We start from the raw sequence: 18,983 nt of genomic DNA on the forward strand, positions 1-18,983 counted from the left end.
TAGTATTTTGAGTATTGGTTTTTATTTTCATTTGCTTTTCAACGAAGTAGCAGCTGATTGGGGAAAACAAAGCAGCACTTCCATCTAGTGGAGAGTTCTGGAAAGACAAAAAAAGCCTACCTAAATGGATTAAAACTTTTATAAAACACAGGAGCGACAATATTTTATAAAAACAACTTAGAATATTGAAATATTACCAATAGTTCAGGAAAAATAAGCAATTTGTAAGGTTCAAGATATTCAGATCTTCACTATTTCTATATTTATGCAAAGCAAAAACTCCATTCTCACTGTGTGCAATATACAACAGGATTCCCAGAAATATGTTTTCAAATTGCGTTGCATACTAAATAGTCCCCACTGCTTTAAAAACCCGGGTATAAGCAAACCTCATCTCTTGTAAAACTCATTGACAAACTTAATATCATATGCTCTAACTAGCAAATTTTGTAAATACAGTGGTCAACATACGTTTTAAACATCAAATTATCAACTAAAACTCATTTTTCTAGATGCTTACGAGTCCCTCATGTAAACATTTTTTCTTCTTGCAACAACTTTTTTTCTTCTTCAGTTCATTTAGGTTTGCAGGTGTATGTTTTTCTTTGAAGAGCCCTGTTAAGGTCAAAATACAACATTTAATTTGAAAGTCATGACTGGTTTGGTGAGGCCACATGACAACTCTTAAATAACTTGGTACATGGAGGAGATATATGTATTTATTTAACAGATAAGCGTATTATGCATTAGTCCTGTCACCATTTTGTGAGTGGCATTTTCGTGAATCACATGCACATTAGTTTTGGGTCAAGCTAACTAAGTAGTGTATAGATATAATATTGGAATGCATTGGCAGAGCAAGCATTTTTTTATTTCAATGTGTACAGTAAATTAAATAACTATTGAACTAAAATTTTGATCAGTTTGATTAGTAATTAGATAACTGAAAACCATATTCTGTGTTCCTATAAGCAGATTTAACTTAATAATAACAACGACAACAACAACAATAATAATAATAATAAACAACAACAATAATAATAATAATAATAATAATAATATTTGTGACGAATCTTGTCATTTTTTTATTTTTACATCTCAAAATAGAATTAAGGTTTTCACATTTACCCCTTAAATTGTGATTTTTTTTTTAATTAAACAAATTATCTGCTGAACTAAGTAACTTCTCATTTATGCAACATAGACTAAACGTGGTGGATTGGTATATTTTAGAGGTAAATTACACAAGGTGTAGATGCAAAGTATTTTATATTATATTAAAAGCAACAATTTTAATTAAAATCTGCTATAAGTCATAATGTTTTGTCACGTAATTTTAAGTAAACCTGAGTCCTTCTGATTTTCAGAGAACTTCAATTTCCATGTCGGCTTAAAATTACCTCTAAGATAAACTTGCCTTTCGCAATATGGCGGACGCGCTGGCGTATCCTTTTTATGAAACGAGTCCAATCTACTCTGAACCGTATTCATGTCTACGCTCTGAACAAACGCTGGAGTTGTGCTGAAACTCCACGGAATATCGCGATAGCGGTTGCAGCTCTGTGATTGGTTCAGAATGGGCTGAGGTTACTTGGCATTCTGGGACACAAACAGTGGTCGGTATGAATAGCTGTAACAGCGACAGCAGCATCCATCGTATAGGGAAGGAGACGAGACAAACAAACGGCTGAGCAGCAGGCAGCGGAAAGGACAAACAGTCTTTTTATGTCTCTTGAAGAGGTTTCGATTTTTCGTTCAGACTGAGGATCCTGTGGTTTTATCTCTGAAATGCAAAGGTTGGACTTTATCCACTAACCGTTTTGGTTAGCTAACGGTGGCAGTAAGTTAGCCCCGCAGTGATTTGCGCCTGTCTCTGTGCTGGCTGGCTGGCTGGCTGGATGGGAAAGCCGGTGAAGTATTAAAAGTTCGTCCAGCTTCGTTCATTCTCCCCATTTCAACTCGATTTTACCCGGAGCTGAGCGATGACGACTCTGAACATGGCGAGTGTCGGACACAGACGCAGTAAAACTTGCTTTTTAGAGTCACTGGACTGGCATATCACCCAGCTAGTTTACCCAAGATAAACACTGACTGACGAAAGCCCGACCCTGTGATGGCAGTTGATGTGAGAGCAGCACAGCTGTGCGGTACTACTGCTGAACTCTTCGTCGGAAAACCCTTTTAGGCTGGATTTAATAACAAACCGGGTACAATCCCAGCTGTCACCTGAGCCCCACTGCTGCTGGTCCCCACAGGTGATTTGAGGGAGGCTGGGGGGGGGGGGGGGGCACAACATGTCAGGGGTCACGACCGTGCAGCTGTTCACCAAGTTTGTGAAGCACGCACTGGGCAAGACGCAGATACAGCTGAACCGCTGGCTGCAGAGGACTGCCGCGGAGGATTGTGATAAGATAGACATCCTAATATGCAGCGCGTTTGATGAGAGAGGGGTCGGGGCTGGGAAGACAGATGGAGACCCCGATATTATCAGCGACACGGGGGGGACATCCTTCAGCAGCAGCAGCGGAGAGTTCAGACACCCGTGCTGTATCACCACCTTCTGCTTCAAGAGCGCCCTGCTGGCCTGCATCCTGACCGCCGTGTGCTTCTCTTCAGTCGCGCTGGTGCGGCAGTACCTCAAGGACCTCCTGCTCTGGGTGGAGAGCCTGGACAGTTTTGTTGGAGCCTTGCTCTTCATAGTTGGTTTGATCATTGTTTCCTTTCCATGTGGATGGGGATACATTGTTCTGAATGTGGCAGCAGGCTACCTTTATGGATTCGTACTGGGCATGGGACTGGTTATGGTGGGAGTTTTAATAGGGACCTTTGTGGCACACCTAGTGTGTAAGCGGTTATTGTCTGACTGGGTCCTGAATAAAGTTGGGAACAGTGACCAGCTCAGTGCTGTTATACGAGTAGTGGAAGGAGGGAGCGGACTCAAAATTGTTGCCTTAGCAAGACTCACCCCCATACCATTTGGACTCCAAAATGCAGTTTTTTCGGTGAGTATAAAACACCATTAATCAGTTTTTTCTCCTCATGTTTCCAGTGGCTCACCATCCAGGGTGCCAACCTTTTAGTGGGCGGCACAGAAACGTTTGGAGAGGGAACCTGAATTGATTTTGAATTACTTATATTTGTTGATACTTATATTTCTTAGCAAATATAAGACTTAAGCAAAGATATGAAATAAAAACAAGTTTTAGTTGTAGTTTTTAAGTGCTTTTTGTGTACAGTTTTGCTTATTGTTGTGGCTCTGCTCTTCATTGAGTTAAAAGGTTATTGTATATCAACTGTAAGCCTACAAAATCTTAAAACTGTTATTTAGTCACTAAAACAGAAATGTGCATTTATCGCTAAAGAAAACTAGTAGACCTAGTTCAGAACCTGCTAATATCAAACAGAAAGTGCATTTCATTTTTGAAATGCACTTTCAAAAATGTGCTAATTAGTGTAATTTGGTATAATGTCATCATTACCTGCTTTTAATCCGACTGTTAAAATTTTATGCTCCTTTGTGTATTTAACCACATTACGTAGATTTTAGATGCTTTTATTCTCCTTACTTTGAGTTGGAGGATTTGCAATTTTGCAGGGAAACTATTCACTGAATCTGCATTTAAATGCTTCAAGTCTACAGCATTCATTCTCTGTAGTACACAATACTTTCATAAATAAAGTGCTAAACATAATGTCAGTACTGCAAAAATAAGGTTGAATTTCCTTCCTGTAACTAAGAGCAATGTGTAGGAGTATTTTCTCATCCAGCTGAGATGTAGAGAAGGCTAAAGCGGTGTTGCTCTGTTATGTATCATTAAAGAAGACTATCGGTGCACTGACACTTACCCTAGTATTTACAGATTAAATGGTGTTTTCATTAAATGGACTATAAACTAGAGATGCACTAAAGAAAAACTTGTGACTTGAATAACTCAATTTTTCAGCGTTATCAGCTCTTTATCAGAAACCCAAAAATCAGATCTTTTTCCTTTCAGTGAATGCCTCATATCTAAGTGCTATCAGTTGTACTGACAACACAACTCTTTGGTGTGGATGTTGTGATTGAGGAAAGAACTTTCAAATTTTACTGTTTTCCATGTAGTGAGGTGTTTAAAATGAGGTCACAAGAAGCTGATTAAAAGATTATTGTATTTTTTACACCTTGACAAGACATGTTTGCATACTACACATTTAGGCAGCTCAAGGGTGAGAGAGCTAAAGGTTTAGCATATATCAGAAAGCTGAAATAACAAGAAAGGTGATTTGTTTGAGCTTTCAACCTGTCAGTCATGGAAAATGCTGGAATTAGCATTTTGAACAAGTATTTTCTGGAAAATACACATGAAGCCTGCTGTATTTCTAATGCTAACTACATTTGTCACCTATTGTATGATGCTAAAGTCAGTTTGAAATGCCACCTCCATAATCGTGTTTGTTTTATAGTACTGATAAAACTATTTTACAGTGACTCCTCTCTCTCACTCACAGTGTAACTTGGCCTCTGCTTCTAACGTAAATAATTGACCACTTACAGCAAGAAGGCTTACAGTTTCAGTGCTGTTTTTATATCGTCTTATATAACAGTTCTTAAAGACAAAATACCTGAATTGAAAATCTGTGGCATCAACAGGTCGGGACTGTACAAGAACCGGAGATCATAATTCACCACAGAATTCTGATCGCTGCTTTTAACCATAGAAACAGCGTTACACAATGTTTGGTGACCTTGGTACACCTCAGTTCTAGAAACCGGCCCATCTCTGGTTCTCTGTTAAATTGGTGACCTTCCTCATTTAGCAGAGAAGAGAAAGGAAATGCTTTCTTGCTGGGCCAGCTGACACTCAGGGGAAATTATATCTTGCCAGAACTGAGTCAGGAACTGCTACTACTATTTTAACTGCGAACAGTGGACACTGAACTCAGGCGTTTTCATGTAACTTTCATGCTCAAGGCGGACAAGAGGCTATTAGCTGGAAATATAAGGCCGTCCCCCAGAGAACAGGAACTTTTTGCCTTATTTCAGCAGTGCTCCGATACATCGTATGCAAACCACCTTTCCCTGAACATGTAAACTTGATCCTGACAAAGACATCTGATCAAGCTAAATGATAAAACTACAACAGCGTCAGGATATTGCTTTCCTAGGCCCTTCTACACTCAACCTGAGACCTTGACCTTCATACATTAAATGAATAATTTATGATCACTGATTGCCCTCTAAAGAGTAAAAGCCTTATAAAATCTGTTGGTACATTGAAGAATATCACTGTTTTTATTTTCAGTTTTATCAAAGTATATGTAATGTTATATAATGTTGCAATGTGAGATCTTTAATATGAACAATGACTTGCAACAATATTCAGACTCCTTGCTGAAAGCAATCGGTTGTACTTGATTTTATTAGAGGCATCAGAGTCTACGTGTTATATGTATGTAACATATAATTTTCTTTCACTTTGTAATTATCTTCAACTTTCTGTTGGACGGTCATATAAGATCCTAATAAAATACATTAAAGTTGAGGCTGTAAAGTAACAAAATGTGGTAATTTGAGGGGTATGAAGACTATTGAAAGGTATTTTAAACTCAGAGTTTTCCAGAAAGAGTCATTCCCCACTTGTTAGAATTGTGACCCTCTTTTCTGGGAAGCTAGTATCACATTATCAGCAGTGTGCTTTTAGATGGGGTGTCTTTCCAAGAAATGTCACTTTAATGTTTATCTCACATTTCAGCTGAGTCAAATAAGAGCAGATAGTTATCAGTGAAACAGCTCTATGGATGTTTACGCCTTTTTGACGGTGTTAACCTAAAAAGTGTTCCTTAAACGTCAACTTTTAAAGCAGAATCCACATGAATGCTGGTGTGTGTCTAGACACTGTATAAAGCCTCTGTTACTGGTTATGTGAAATAGTAAAACTCTTGCAGTCAACCACCATGGCACACAACATTTAAAAGTGGATGCAAATTGGTGAGCTTGAAAGTCATTTATAGCTTACAGCATAAAGGAAGCAGCAGGGGGAAAAAAAAAGAAAGATTACGTCTTTTCCACAAGAGCTGTAATTGTGGGATGCAAAACCAGTTCAGCTTTCTGGATGATTGATTTCTTAGAAATATTTTTGTATTTAATTTGACTTATTTTTTGCTCTTGGCTTTTGCTCCAAGATACACACTCTAAACCAACTTAGAAGTTGTTGATTTCCAAATTTCCACATTTCTCTCAGATTGGCAGTGATGGGAATTAGAATACAGTGTTTGGAAAACATAATACCACAGCACCATTAAATAACTATTGATGTCTTTTCTACCCTTATGCACTTTAAATAAAACAATGTTTCTGCTTTATTGTTATGGATTTGTACTTCAGATATTTCCAGTTTCAGTTTGACATGAGATCATCGCAACCTGCAGATATAGTAAACTGTTAAAACTTGTGCTTCGGGGAATCTTATAGAAGATAAGATTCTATATCTTACATTTCACTGATTACACTGACATTAGAGATGACAAGTGAGCCTGCAGATATATTGGCAAACAAAAAAAAAATCTAAATTATTTATTTTAAAGAGCGAACTCATTTAAGATTTTGTCTGGAATGTTGCTGCAATTGTATCACAGAAATCAAGCAGATGGCTTTCTTTTGCCTAAGTGGCCAAAATGCCATGTGATTTATGTGTTTTCTTAATGTGAAGGCTGAGCGGTTGCGATACTCTCTGTATCCATAGGATGATTTGGCCTTGTCATGTCAGAGTAACCTGCATGACGCTTTAACCTTGGACGCTGCATTAACTCCTGGGTTTGGCTCTGCAGAGGTGATGATGAGGTGTTAAAGAGACAGACGTTATGCACCGTGTTGCTCTGCTCCTGTCACTCTGGTTTGCATTATTAATTTCCTTCAAGTTGGTTTGTTTTGGAAAATAGAGGAGAAGAGCTTCCTGGAATGCTCGTTGTGGTAATTTGTTGGTTGCCACTTTGCATTTTTAATTGCCCCTTTGTTTAGTTATGTTGTCGCAGCTTTGTGTCTTTAAAAATGCCTTTGTGCATCAGCCTTTGTCATGACATTTTCAGATTGTACTTTTATAGCAGGTGTCAAACTTGAGGCCTGTGGGCCAAGTCCAGCCCACCACAGCTTTTTATGTGGCCCTCTTAAGTTCTGACTGAACACTAAATGTTCTTAAATATTATTTTATTAGTCAAATCTGTGCAGTTTTTCTGTTTACTGCCAAATTATATCAATCAGTCCCTCCAGTTTCTTACGGATTATTACGGAAATTCATGCAAAATCAACAAATCCCCACACTTTTTTGCACCAATACGTAATTGGTAGTTTATAGCAGATGATCCTCAAAAATTGTCAAAAACTTTCTTACTTGTCCTAAACAGCTGCCTCAGCCTTAACTGACCACAAACCCTTTGATTTCTATTGCAAAAAATCACAAAACAATGGTGAAATCCTCGGGGGACTGAAAAAATATTAAATATGATTTAATTTTAAGAATTTATTGAATATTTTAACAGTTTGTGAATGGGTCTTATCAGTACATTCTGGCACAACCGACTCGTTAAGAGCATTTATGATCTTGATTTGGCCCAAAACTAAAATGAGTTTGACTCTCTTGCTTTATAGGTTACCACATTTACCTCCATATTTGGCGCTGGTTTGCAAACTGTGGGACCAAAAATTCCCCCTTTTTTTGCTTCGTCCAAACTATCTTCAAATTGACACAGTTTATCCCCCTGAAGTTCAGTCGTTTACTCAGGTTCAGATCCAGTTTAATATCAATGTATCCAGAAGGACAGAAACTGGGTTGTTTTGGTATGCATGCATTCACTCGCAGAAAGCTAAAAACGAACCCAAAAACCAGATAATGCATTTATCAACAAAAAGGAAAGTCAAGAGGAAATGTAATTGTTTCTTCACATTTGTGCACCTACTTCACACATTTTTAAGATGTTTACAACATACAGTGACTGCGAAAGAGTCAAACAGTTCTGCATTTGTCCCAATATACCGCCTGTGTCTGCTTTAGATTGGACGTTTTAGCGAGGACTGTGTTGAGGAATGGACCAGACTTATTGCCTCGTGAAAAAACAAACTCAGCTGTGTGAAACTAGCGCTTACTTCCAGCTGCACACAGTGAAGCTTCCACCGGGGACTTTATGAGGTCCTGCTGGATGAAGGTTAATAAGATGAATCCCCTGCTCCACCTGCTTCCTTGGCAGTATTTTCACCTTCCAGTCCAGCGGGCTTTCAGCCCTTCCTCAGAGTCTCGCTGTCTTGTTATAATTTATCCCACCAGGAGGCTCATTACTAAGCCGAGCTGCTAACTGTTTCCTAACAATCATACCCTCAACAGTATACAGGGCCATGAGTGGCAACATCTCGGCTCACACAAACTCATTGCGGTGGAGTTCTGCCCTGGGTAAGCACTTTTTGCGAGCGAGGCTACATTTCAGCGTGCCCCCTGCTTGTTTCTGCTGAAGTAGATGGTGCCACATTATAGTTGGTAACCTAAAACGACCCAGAGACTGCAGCTGTTAGCAAAACTATGGGATAGCTCGGGGGGAAAAAAAGAAAAGTTTGCTAAGACGAAGTGGACAAAATCAGCTGTTTAAGCATGCTTTATTACCCAGAGCGCCATCCAACTGGCATAATGAGCTAATAATGGAATAAGGACACCCATTACTTTAACTTAAACACTCATCTGTTCAAGAAAACATGGGATTACGTGTGTATCTAGGCAAACAATAGCATTACAGCTGCTAACATGTTTCTATAGTTAAGATTAGCCTACTTACAGTTTTGTTTATGAGCACAGATTCAGACCTGCGCAGCTGCTTATCTGATTGAATCAGGTCAAACACAGGATGGGGAGGTTTTTTTTATTTATTTCTTGATTTTGCAGATCATCTTGATGTAGAGGCTTACAGAAACAAGTAGGAGGTTCAGTGGGAATTGTCTGCACGGTTATAAAAATACCAACGATGCGTTCTCCCCTAGATGAACGCCAGAGAGCTGCATATATGCAAGACGCCTGACAGGCAGAGGCACTTTAAAAGTCAGGGATGATTTCTGCTGAAAGGTCCTGTTTTTATTTTTTTTAACATGTTACTGGTTTGATGTGTCATGGCTGCACATAGTCAAGATCTTTTAGTGAAAAGCATCAAGAGAAAACATCAGTTATGTTTTGAAAAGCTACTGACTCCTACGCTGTTTGAAAAAGTCGGGAAAGTTGTGGAAATTGATTTCACTTTTTTCAGGTGTGGATAAGTATGTAAAATAAAATAAAAAATATGGTAAGTAATTGTAGTTCCAGATTTTATTATGTCTGTATAAATAATGAGATAGAAGGAGGGACAGTCCTTCTGTCTGTCCCTTGTTGTCTCCTTTCTTTCCTATCCTCCTCTCATCCATTTTTCCTTTCTCACGTCCTTCTTTTTATCCTTGATTGTCTCTTTCCTTGTTTATTCTATTTATTCCTTCATTTGTTTCTTACCTTGTTCCTTTCCCCCCTTTTATCCGTGTGTCCTCCCTTTTCCTCCATTTGTTCTTCTCTCTTTTCCACTATTTGTTTTCCCTTTTTTTTACTTTCTTCCACATCCTTCATTCCCTCCTTGTATCCTACTTAAATTCCTTAATTTTGTTCTTTGTTTCCTTCTTCCTTTCTTTCTTTCTTTCAAAAATGGCCACAAACATGTGGAGGACCCTGTAAATGTGTACCCTTGTCTCTGTTGATATAATCCATTCTTGAGTTCAGATCAAAAGTTTTGGAATAGAGATATGAATGAAGTAAGTTTTGTGTTAAAGGTTTTTCTTTCGTTCTATTTTTGTGGTATTTCCAGGATTTGTTCCAAGGATTTGCTTGTCCACTTTAGAAAATCTGTCACAGATCATTCATTAATATTGACCTTTGCTGTTTTATTTTGCAAGTGAACATAAACGACAAAGAACTGCGGAAAAGCAAGTCTGGGATTGTATATTTTTTTTAAACGAAGGATGGTTTGGGATTTATCTTTGTGTCGAGACATTTGGGTGGATCCAGCGTTTGTATTTGAACGCCTTGAAAACGTTTTGGCACAGGCTGCATCGGGCCGTATCCTCCTCCGGCCCCGCTATCAGGCACAGTCTGGACAAAGTGCACACCGAGCCAAGGTCACATCCACGCGCAGCCCACGCTGTCACGCTGCGGCTTATGTCATCAGTGAAACAAGGGATCAAGGGTGACACAAACACAGACGTTTGTTTATATTTAGGCTTCTGCGACGAGAAACGAGACGCTGAGCAGAATCTGCGCTGATGTGTGTTTAGAACATGGAAGTTGCACCATATTGTTATCATTTGTCTGCCAGCATAACCAAGATCTGATTTTCTTATTGTGACACGAATTAAAGGATATTGTGGCAACCCTGAAAGCGTAGTTTAATCAGCTAATGGAAGTAGATGCTATCAGAAGAAACTATGTAGTTCTGTTTTCTTATTGCTGGAGTGCAGGAAGAAAGAGATTTCTTCATCAGAATCTGATCTGTGTCTTCTTGTCTTATTCTAATGTTGCAGATGCAAACTCTTTATCTAACCCTGTATCAAGGGTATATATATTATCCATTCTGTTAGAAATTACCTAATTAATATTCAATTGATGACACAATTGGTTTCCCTTACTTAATAAAAATGGTCTTCAATCAAATTGACTAATGGTATTTTTCTAAATATCTATAAGAAGCAGCTTCAGTTTGTTTCCTTTTGGCAAAAGCACTTTTAAAACCATATTTTGCATAAAAAGCACCTTGGTTTCAACTCCACACACAGACAGGTCTTTGGTTTAAATTGTTAAAACAAATTCATTTTATAGTGCTTTTCTTTATACATCATTATGCAGTGTCTACTGCAGGACAGCCTGGCTGCGATCTAATCTGATCACAGTCTAAGTTGAAAGAAAAGGGATTTCCCTGGATTGTCCTACGAAACAAATGAGTAGTGTACAAATGATGTCTAATGCTTGTTATAAAGTTGTTGATATCTAGAAGCAGACATTTTAAAATAATAAATAAAAAAGTTTGTTTCATTAGATTTAAGCAAATAGTGGGAGGTACCAACAAATAAATATTTCTTAGCGGGAACTTTTTTCTACTAAATTAATGTGTTATTCTCTGTGACAATGTGGTTCTGTAATAAACAGACATTTATTTAACCACAGGAGAGTGTGTCCACTTCTGTTTTTATTCCTTGAAATTGTAAAGTGATAATTCCTGGCATGAAAACGGTTCTCATTTCTGCTCCAAAGTGCTGCCATCTTTTTTTCGTTCTCTTTTTTTGAGTGTGGTAAAGTCTCTGTTTCTGCTTTCAGATCACAGATGTGTCCTTGCCAAACTACCTGGTGGCCTCCTCCGTGGGTTTGTTGCCCACACAGCTCCTCAACTCTTACCTGGGCACCACCCTGCGCACCATGGAGGACGTCATCGCCGAGCAGAGCATCAGTGGCTACTTTGTGTTCAGCCTGCAGGTAAGATGGATAGATATAATATCAAGCTACTCACATGTGTAAGAGAAATGCTATAACTGAATTTATGATTAATAATGAGTGACTTGTACATAAAATAGGGAACTGGGTTTCAACTGTGTTTATGTCTGGAAGCATAGATCCACTTGATGTATAACAGAGTTCTCCTAGAAATGTCCGAAAGTCAAACATGGACTACCCAGGTTGCACCAGCAAATCCTGTTTTATTTCTTCCAATTTCTTGATTTCTACATTAAACCCCTTAAAATAAACACTTTATAGAGTATTTATAGCAGCCGACACGCAACAGCAAACTGCGTGTCGGATTACTTTGTGTCAAGAGTAATCCGACGAGAGGTTTTTCCTCTAGCTGCAGTTCAGTGATGTGTTTAAGTTCTGCTAGTGCGCTGGATCGGCTGTATCAGAACAAATCCAAAAGCTCGCAGCGCCCGCAGCCTTAAAAGGAACGACCTTCTAGTGAGAGCAGATGTTCAGCTTTCTTCAAGTTCTTATTCTCTTGTACTTATGCAGTTTTGTCAAAAACTCATAGAATGTTTGTTAAGTCCCTCTCTGAGTTATTTCATGCTCACTGTTGGTTTTTTGTCAAGGCCAGTGTATGATTCAGCTTCATCTGCAGGGTTTGGGCCTGTGTAACGATAGATAAGGCACTGGCTGGCCTTGGTAGTAGCTTCACACTGCAACAACATACCTGGTATGAGCAAGGTTGAACAAACATGACACGTAATGTGCACTTTGCTCGAACGTCTAATAATGCACTTGGAGAAAACAGGTGACGCTTTTTCCTGAAGGCAGGGAGCCACACCCTCAATAGGACGCGTAGCATTTTTGTAAGACGCACACCTCTCCAAGAAGTGTAGGTTTAAATTGTTGCTCTAAAGTCAAATTTTTCCTGGACGCCAAACAAATTAGAAATGATTGGGCTCTGCTTTTTCGTTTGGCTTGACACCAAATCACACCTGCTGCTGAGTCTTGCCTTTGTTCTAACTTAATTCAGCCCATTGGAAATATGTCCTTAAATATTAAAATTGGATGTGGATGCTTCATAATACATGTGTATGGCTGCACTACACTCAGTTCTAACAGAGTAAAAAAATCCCACACTACAGGTATTAACTGAATCAGTTTCATCCAGCTGTTTTCGAAACAGAAACATTATTTTGATGCAAACTGCAGTAAGTTGCATGTCTGCAAGCGTAAAATAGTTTTAATAAATGAAAAGAAATGACACACTGTTAGGTGAACTAAACGAATCATGAGATGAAGCAGCCAATACATGACTTTAAAAAAAGAAAACAGCCCAGTGAGAAGTGGGGATGAATTCAATGTCGAGGCTGCAGGTAGAACTCGTTTCGACATGAGTCAATGTTAACTGTATTTATAGCTCAGGCGTGGACCTTTATACTTTGTCTAGGATTACAGTATGCAAAACTGGGTGCTGTAAAAGTAGCATGTAATTAACTACCTTAGAATACAAATTTCGTAAGCTCCATAAAAAACAATGCAAAAATGACAGAGAGCAATAAACAGTTTTATTTTATTTAGCTTTATAAATTAATTATATCCTTTAATTTTAGTTGCAATTTTGTCATGACATTAAAATACAAAAAAGCTATGCTTATTTTTGAGTGCAAAGAAATTGAGAGAATAGTGCTAGGTGGATGAAAACAACACTTGCGCCAACTTTTTGTTTTTCTGGTAAAGTACGTCGACATTAATGTCATTAAATATCTAAAACTAGTGGTAGATGTGAAGAAAACTTTTTCTTTTAAACCCAATGTTTACCTTTAGATTCATTTAAAAAAATGTCAGTGGGGCTGAAATGTCTCCTGATGAGTTGAGAATGATGGAAACAAAAGTTGAAAGCTCACCTAAATACCTTAGAAATATTTGGGCAGCATTTTTAGTGAATAAAACCTGCAAGCTAATTTTTGTCCAAAAAGACTAATAAATCTAGACATGTTTGTCTGGTCACTTGTTGCTTTGTAGTTATTTCCAGTCCAGCTCATACATTATAAATACATTAATTAAATGTTCCCTCATGACATGGGCTGCTGAGCTGCATTTGGGTCACTGCAGGTCATAGTTTATGAAATGGGCTGATTAATCATTATGGTCATTACTGAGGGTCAGACAGTCTGTTCTTAACCCAGAGTCTACAAGACTTCCAGGTCTGAAGACACCCTAAAATGACACAAACCCAAAAAATGAGCTCGTGTTGCGTCGCATATCTCCACAGATCATCATCAGCATTGGGCTGATGTTCTACGTGGTCCACAGAGCTCAGGTTGAGCTGAACGCTGCCATCGCTGCCTGCCAGATGGAGCTCAAGTCATCGCACATGAACGGCTCCTCCACCAATCACAGCGGCTTCTCGTACTGCAGCAAGAGGGCGATGGCCGGCAGTGGAAACTGCATCAACGTGGTGTGACGACCAGTGACTCTGGTTAGCTCCGCGGACCAGAAGACTCAGCTGTTAAGACTGGACAGCTTAAGAATGAGCCCACTGAGTTCTGGAGTCCAGAGTGTACTGGTGGCAAAGTTTACCATTTATCCTTCATGACATCACATTCGGAGGGAAACCCTGAAAGTGTCTTGGTTCTGTGGTTTCTGTTGTCGACATGACGCACCCTTCGATAAAGAATGGTGCTGTGAAAAATCCTTTTTGTGGTTTGTCATCTAAACACGTGTTATCAGTTAGATTTCTTTAGGTACCTCTTAATATCTGCTGTTACAGGAGATGTCAATGAAACAATGACTTTCAGAAATATCACAGGTGAGGTGAAATAAACCTCACCAGCCGCCTGGTGTTGTTATGAATGTGCAATCTGGAGCTTTCTAGACAACCAAGGAATCGATTTTCTGTTGCCAACCTATGCACCTTTACTTCATGCGGTTGTGTTTTATTTCAGGTGACTTTATCTACACCCAGTGCTCATTTACAGTTTAATAGCAAGGGCATTATAAACAAATCATTTCTCTTTAGTTGTTTGTTCTTTTTAAAGTGCCCTCGTTTTGAGAAGTCTCCAAGCTCGTTCTGCTGGTTTGTCAGTTTCGTTCGGAGCTGCAGGAACAGGAACGGCTTTCGCAGCTGGACACTCAGGAACGCCTCTTCCAGGAAGTTTAGGTGAGCTATGAAGCCGGGGAAGTGATTCCTGCGTTGGAAGCAGTGGAAAATCCTAGGGTTTGATTTTACATCTTTGTTTACTTTTGACTGTGCGATTTGGGGAAACAAAAAGAAGGAAAATTAGACAAACCTTTAAAGAAATAATGCATTTCAGTGATTAAATTAACCAAGGAATTTGGAGAAAATATTTCAAGTATTTATTTTTGTCATTATGGCTTACAGCTAATGAATACTTCAAATTCAGTTTACTAGAAATTTACAGAATTTACATTTGAGGAATCAAAAGGGCATTTTCAACAGAGATGTTCTGTTTCACCATGATGTGGAAAAGACTCTCTGCATAAATTAATCACCCCTAAAGAACCCAGATCCTCACAAAGTGCTGTAACCAAGCATATTACTGGAAAGTTGAGTGGAAGGAAAATGTTTGGTGGAAAAACATGCATTTTGGATTAAAAGTACCAATCCCTGAACTAATAGCCATGAAGTCACTGAACTTGATTGGCCAGCAAAAGTTTGATTTACCTTCATGCCACACCACTTCAATGAAGTAACTTGTCCGAACAGAGCCACAGTCTAGAAATGACATACCTTTTGGTAGGTTAATATTTCTATTTAAAAATATATACGTACGTTCAAACTCAAGAATGGGCCTTGCTTTAAAATCCTCCTAAGGCTCTGTGTCTTCCTGTTGCTTGTGCACCTTTTTCTACCACGTTTTTCCTTCCACTAAGCTTTCCTTTACTTATTCTTGAATTCAGCACTCTTGGACAACTATCAACTTGGCCTGCTTCTCTATAGCTGCACGGGCCATAACATTTCTGCATTAAAAAAAAAAAAGAAGAATTTTTTTGTAAGTCTTGCATAAAATTTTAGTTTATGGAGTGACTGAACTTTGCATTTTTATTAGCCATAAGCTGACAAATACTTGAAATATGCCCTCTATGTGTTATGAACCCACACCTGAGTTTAATTTTGGTCTGAATTACTTAGATGAACTTTTCAAAGATATTTGAATTTTTCGAGCTGAATCTCTAAATACTTTTTTTCTTTGACGTACACAAATCCGTGCAATAGATCATAAAAGATTAACGAAAGAGTATGAATGTTGCATTCAGTGCTGAAACCAAACTAATCACAAAGTAACCCAAACCAGAGTTCGCTTCGTTTCTTTTACAGAATGAAAGTAAAGCAAAAATAGAGCCTTTTATATTTTTTTGTGCCGTAGATGAACAACTTTATTTACCTGCTTTCGCGTCGATGAACAAGGTTCTCATTGCCGTAAATTTCTTCGCGTAGTCTGAAACCGATCGATGATATTTTCATAAAGGTGTGTTTAACTTTGGACGGGTTTGATTGGTTAAAAGTCTCAGAAGCTGACAATCAAACACAACGTGGACTCTACATGATGAATGTGATTCTGTGGTTTGTTTTTACATTTCTTACAATGCTGCTCCTCAGACAAAGTCTGATTGAGGAATAATAAGGGCTTCTGTCTAAAACATCCATCTCGTTTTTCAGGAAACCTGTTTTCTAATCTTGGCTGATCTTGTTTGTTTTTCTTTTCTCCCCCGTTTTTTGTTTCATTTTTTTTTGTTTTTGTTTCTCTACAAACGTTTCAGCTGAAATCCAGAATTGATGTTTGTCCAAAAACACATTCCATCTTCTGATAAACTCTTTGTTTCTCCCTTTTTGTGAAATGTTTCTTTGAATGCCCCTTCCCGTTGGAATTTAGCAATAATATTTGACACTAAAAAGCAAAAACGACAAAAAAACAACAACAACAACAACAAAGGGAATAAAAACACAAACCTGTAATATGTTGAGCCAAGTGAACCTGGAACTGTTCAGTCTCGCTGTAGAAGATGTTTCAAACGTCGCGTCTGAGTTGTTGTCAATCCGTGTTTGACTCGTTTGTGTTCAACCTGCCTTTTTTACCTCCTGCTGCCTCTGATGTTCTGTTGAGAACCTGAACAAAAGTGTGAGCGTTTGTTGCTTTCGGGAGAGCCCCGAAAACTATTCGATCACCTACAAATGACTTAGCTTCTCCCTGCTGTTGCATGAACATCTTCAACCTCTCAGTCTGGTACGTTCAGGACACCGAGGAGGATATTTTTCCACGCCAGTTTGTTAGAAAAGCATGCCGAGAACGTTCTGTGTTCCCCGAAACGATAACGCAGTTCAAGAAATGAGGGTGAACGATTACCATACATAGTCTCTCTCAGCTGGGACTTTAAAAGATTGTGTTGTGGAGGTTGTTTTTTTTGTTTTTTTTATTAAAAGCTTTTGTTCTTCCTAGCTGGGCTCTACTTAACTTAGATCTAGTTATGCAACAACTGATTCCTGAGGGAAGTATGTTTCATAGAGAACCACAGAGGACCTGACTCTGCAGAGCAGCTGGGGGACTGAAAGGATGAGAGGAGGGTCCGGTTCGGTGCTATGGAATGCAATACTTCCCCATCTGTATCAAGTGCATTACACATATGCTGTATTTTTTAATACAGAGAGTTTCACAGTGTATAAATAGTATTTATCACTGTGCAAAGCTTGTTCAGTGTTATTTATGAAAGAGAAAATAAAACTTGACACACTTTGTTACATGTGTTTTTGCTCTTTGCTTTTCTCTTTTTATCGCACGATGACAAGGTTTCAGCAGACCTGAACTTTAAAAAGCAGCATGAAATTAAATCTTTACCTTCAAATCAAACACGCAGTTCAATCCAATGCAATAAATCAATAGGTCATATCAACTGTTGTTTTTCCTGATTTTGCTCAAATCGGAAATTAGCACAATAAATATTTATATATAATATGTATGTAGTTATTGCTATATATTCATTGCACATATTTAACAATTTTATTAAGTTAATTTCATATACTGCATTGAACTATATTTTCAGTATAATGTATTTATAAGGTAATTTATTTAAATATAGATATATTTTGTGTAAATCTGACTTGGTATAACAAAGAAAAGTGTAAATATTTAAATGTTTGTGTTTTATTATTTTTTAATTTAAAAAAATAAATTATTGTTTTATTGGGGGGTTTTTGTCATCGTTGTGTCTTATAAGCATCTAATCTTAAAATAAATTGTTGTAATCCAGTAAACAAGATTACTAATACTGGTAATGTATGTGTAGGCAAATGCACATACATTTAAGTATATTCATAAATCATAACTTCATCAAAACTGGCAATAAATAAACAAAGTCATCCAAACTGTTTGAGTAATACAACTGAGTAAAATAAATCAGATTTATTCATTAATTAATTGGGATGTTATTAATGCAAATTTGATTTAATAATATCTTAAAGGCTTTTCACGAAACTTTGGTTCAGCCTTGATCATTTTTATTGCAATGAAGCTCATTATCACATTTTAGAATTATTTACAATTTTATCTCAACAAAAACATAATTTTTTTTCTCTTAAGATTTATGATTTTCTTTACTTCTATTGTTATGTTTCCTAAATAATCAATAATTACAACATCTACATTTGTATCTGAAAAAATGTGGTCGAGTTTGTTCATAAATGTTCAAATTAAGTTTGTTAAAGAGTTTCTGAATCATTTTTGCTCTTTGTTGTATTTTAGAAGTAGTATGTTTTCTGCCATAATTTGTCATATATTTTTGATGTTTTTTATTTCGTATTTATTTTGACGTAACTTCAAAAACATTTATTTAATTTGCATAATTTTTTTTAAAATTGAAAGCAGTATGGTGCCACCTGCTGAAAGATTATCTTCTATCTCTAAACACTTCAGTAATTGCATTTTGTTGATGTGAATTTTATTTTTCTTATTTTGGCATTATGTTAAACTCAATTTTTGTTTTTGCATTTATGTAATATTTTTCCTCAATCGAACTTTTGTTCTTTTATATTTACAGTTACATAGAAATATTGAATCAGTGAATTTTTGGATATTTATTCTAAGCTAAAATGTTTTTATGTTTAAAGCATTTATTTAGCATACAACATTGTGGTGTCTTGAATTTATTTATTTATTTTTACTTTTGATTTCCTTTTCTTGATCAAATTTAGACTTTTGTTTTGTCTCTGAAAAAGGTATCTCCACTTTTCGCTCTGAGAGAATCTGAAATAATCTCAGTTTCTTGCTGATCTTGCAAACATCTCCTCCACCGTCAGGACTCAGAGAATGAGCAGCAGCATTGTACGGCCAGAAATAATAACTTCTTGTCACAGTGATTTTGTAGTAAAGCTCTGACGGGTGCGGTCAGGGCACCGTGGACAGGAGCACCACTTAAGCTTGCTCTCGTCTTTCCAGTTACAACACCGATGCAAAAAAAGGGAAATGAGTTTTGTTTTGTTTTTTATTA

General features: G+C 37.6%; 1 protein-coding gene across 1 annotated transcript; it reads left to right on the forward strand.

The window, feature by feature from the left end:
- The first annotated feature begins 1,608 nt into the window (after positions 1–1,608).
- Positions 1,609–17,238, forward strand: tmem64 (transmembrane protein 64). Its single transcript, XM_028036077.1, has 3 exons — positions 1,609–3,002; positions 11,343–11,498; positions 13,753–17,238. Exons 1-3 carry the CDS (start codon positions 2,295–2,297, stop codon positions 13,942–13,944), a joined length of 1,056 nt encoding a protein of 351 aa, XP_027891878.1. The 5' UTR covers positions 1,609–2,294; the 3' UTR covers positions 13,945–17,238.
- Positions 17,239–18,983: the final 1,745 nt, after the last annotated feature.

This window comes from Xiphophorus couchianus, chromosome 13 (assembly GCF_001444195.1).
Source record: "Xiphophorus couchianus chromosome 13, X_couchianus-1.0, whole genome shotgun sequence".
Lineage (NCBI taxonomy): Eukaryota > Metazoa > Chordata > Actinopteri > Cyprinodontiformes > Poeciliidae > Xiphophorus > Xiphophorus couchianus.